At 57.0% G+C, this 1503-nt stretch overlaps 1 protein-coding gene across 1 annotated transcript; it reads right to left on the minus strand.

The window, feature by feature from the left end:
• Positions 1 to 259: 259 nt before the first annotated feature.
• On the minus strand, positions 260 to 1178 carry LOC135529540 (uncharacterized; the record flags this gene model as incomplete). Its single annotated transcript, XM_064958227.1, has 1 exon — positions 260 to 1178. A coding segment is annotated over one exon (919 nt), but the record flags the coding sequence as incomplete, so codon positions are not given.
• Between the last annotated feature and the right edge of the window lie 325 nt (positions 1179 to 1503).

The following is a 1503-nucleotide window of genomic DNA, read 5'->3' on the forward strand; positions in this document are numbered from 1 at the left end:
GAGGATATGTAGTGGCACAGTGGAGGGAGTGATGAGATGTGGTGGCACAGTGGAGGGGGTAGGTAGACATGGTGGCACAGCTGAGGGAGTGAGGGATATGTAGTGGCACAGCTGAGGGAGTCAGGATATGTAGTGGCACAGCTGAGGGAGTGAGGATATGTAGTGGCACAGCTGAGGGAGTGATGAGATGTGGTGGCACAGTGGAGGGAGTGATGAGATGTGGTGGCACAGTGGAGGGAGTGATGAGATGTGGTGGCACAGTGGAGGGAGTGAGGAGATGTGGTGGCACAGTGGAGGGAGTGAGGAGATGTGGTGGCACAGCGGAGGGAGTGAGGAGATGTGGTGGCACAGCGGAGGGAGTGGGGAGATGTAGTGGCACAGTGGAGGGAGTGATGAGATGTGGTGGCACAGCAGAGGGAGTGAGGAGATGTGGTGGCACAGCGGAGGGAGTGGGGAGATGTAGTGGCACAGTGGAGGGAGTGAGGAGATGTGGTGGCACAGCGGAGGGAGTGAGGAGATGTGGTGCCACAGCGGAGGGAGTGAGGAGATGTAGTGGCACAGCGGAGGGAGTGAGGAGATGTGGTGGCACAGCGGAGGGAGTGAGGAGATGTGGTGGCACAGCGGAGGGAGTGAGGAGATGTAGTGGCACAGCGGAGGGAGTGAGGAGATGTGGTGGCACAGCGGAGGGAGTGAGGAGATGTGGTGGCACAGCGGAGGGAGTGAGGAGATGTAGTGGCACAGTGGAGGGAGTGGGGAGATGTAGTGGCACAGCGGAGGGAGTGAGGAGATGTAGTGGCACAGCGGAGGGAGTGAGGAGATGTAGTGGCACAGCGGAGGGAGTGGGGAGATGTGGTGGCACAGTGGAGGGAGTGAGGAGATGTGGTGCCACAGCGGAGGGAGTGAGGAGATGTAGTGGCACAGCGGAGGGAGTGGGGAGATGTGGTGGCACAGTGGAGGGAGTGAGGAGATGTGGTGCCACAGCAAAGGGAGTGAGGAGATGTAGTGGCACAGCGGAGGGAGTGGGGAGATGTGGTGGCACAGTGGAGGGAGTGAGGAGATGTGGTGGCACAGTGGAGGGAGTGAGGAGATGTGGTGCCACAGCGGAGGGAGTGAGGAGATGTAGTGGCACAGTGGAGGGAGTGAGGAGATGTGGTGGCACAGCGGAGGGGCTTTAAAGACTGGCACAACAGACTGGCATCAAGGCATCACCAGATTGGAGGTACCACATGGGCCATCTGCTGGGGTACATGATACATGAACAAAGGGTTTTGTGGGTTCAGACTCCGCGCCCAGCGAGCATAAGGGGCTGATGGGGAGATGGCGCTGGTGCTGTATAGTAATGCCATTCAGCGCGTGTGGTGAGGCATTTATACATTCCTCTATCAGGCTTATCTCATGTTGTAAGGTCGGCTATAAACATTCATAACAGTTTGTGTTGTCTTATAAGACATGTATACATTCTTATTCACGCATATTACGCTGACATGGCACTTTCTGTAAGTA

This window comes from Oncorhynchus masou, unplaced genomic scaffold (assembly GCF_036934945.1).
Source record: "Oncorhynchus masou masou isolate Uvic2021 unplaced genomic scaffold, UVic_Omas_1.1 unplaced_scaffold_11803, whole genome shotgun sequence".
Taxonomy (NCBI): Eukaryota; Metazoa; Chordata; class Actinopteri; order Salmoniformes; family Salmonidae; genus Oncorhynchus; species Oncorhynchus masou.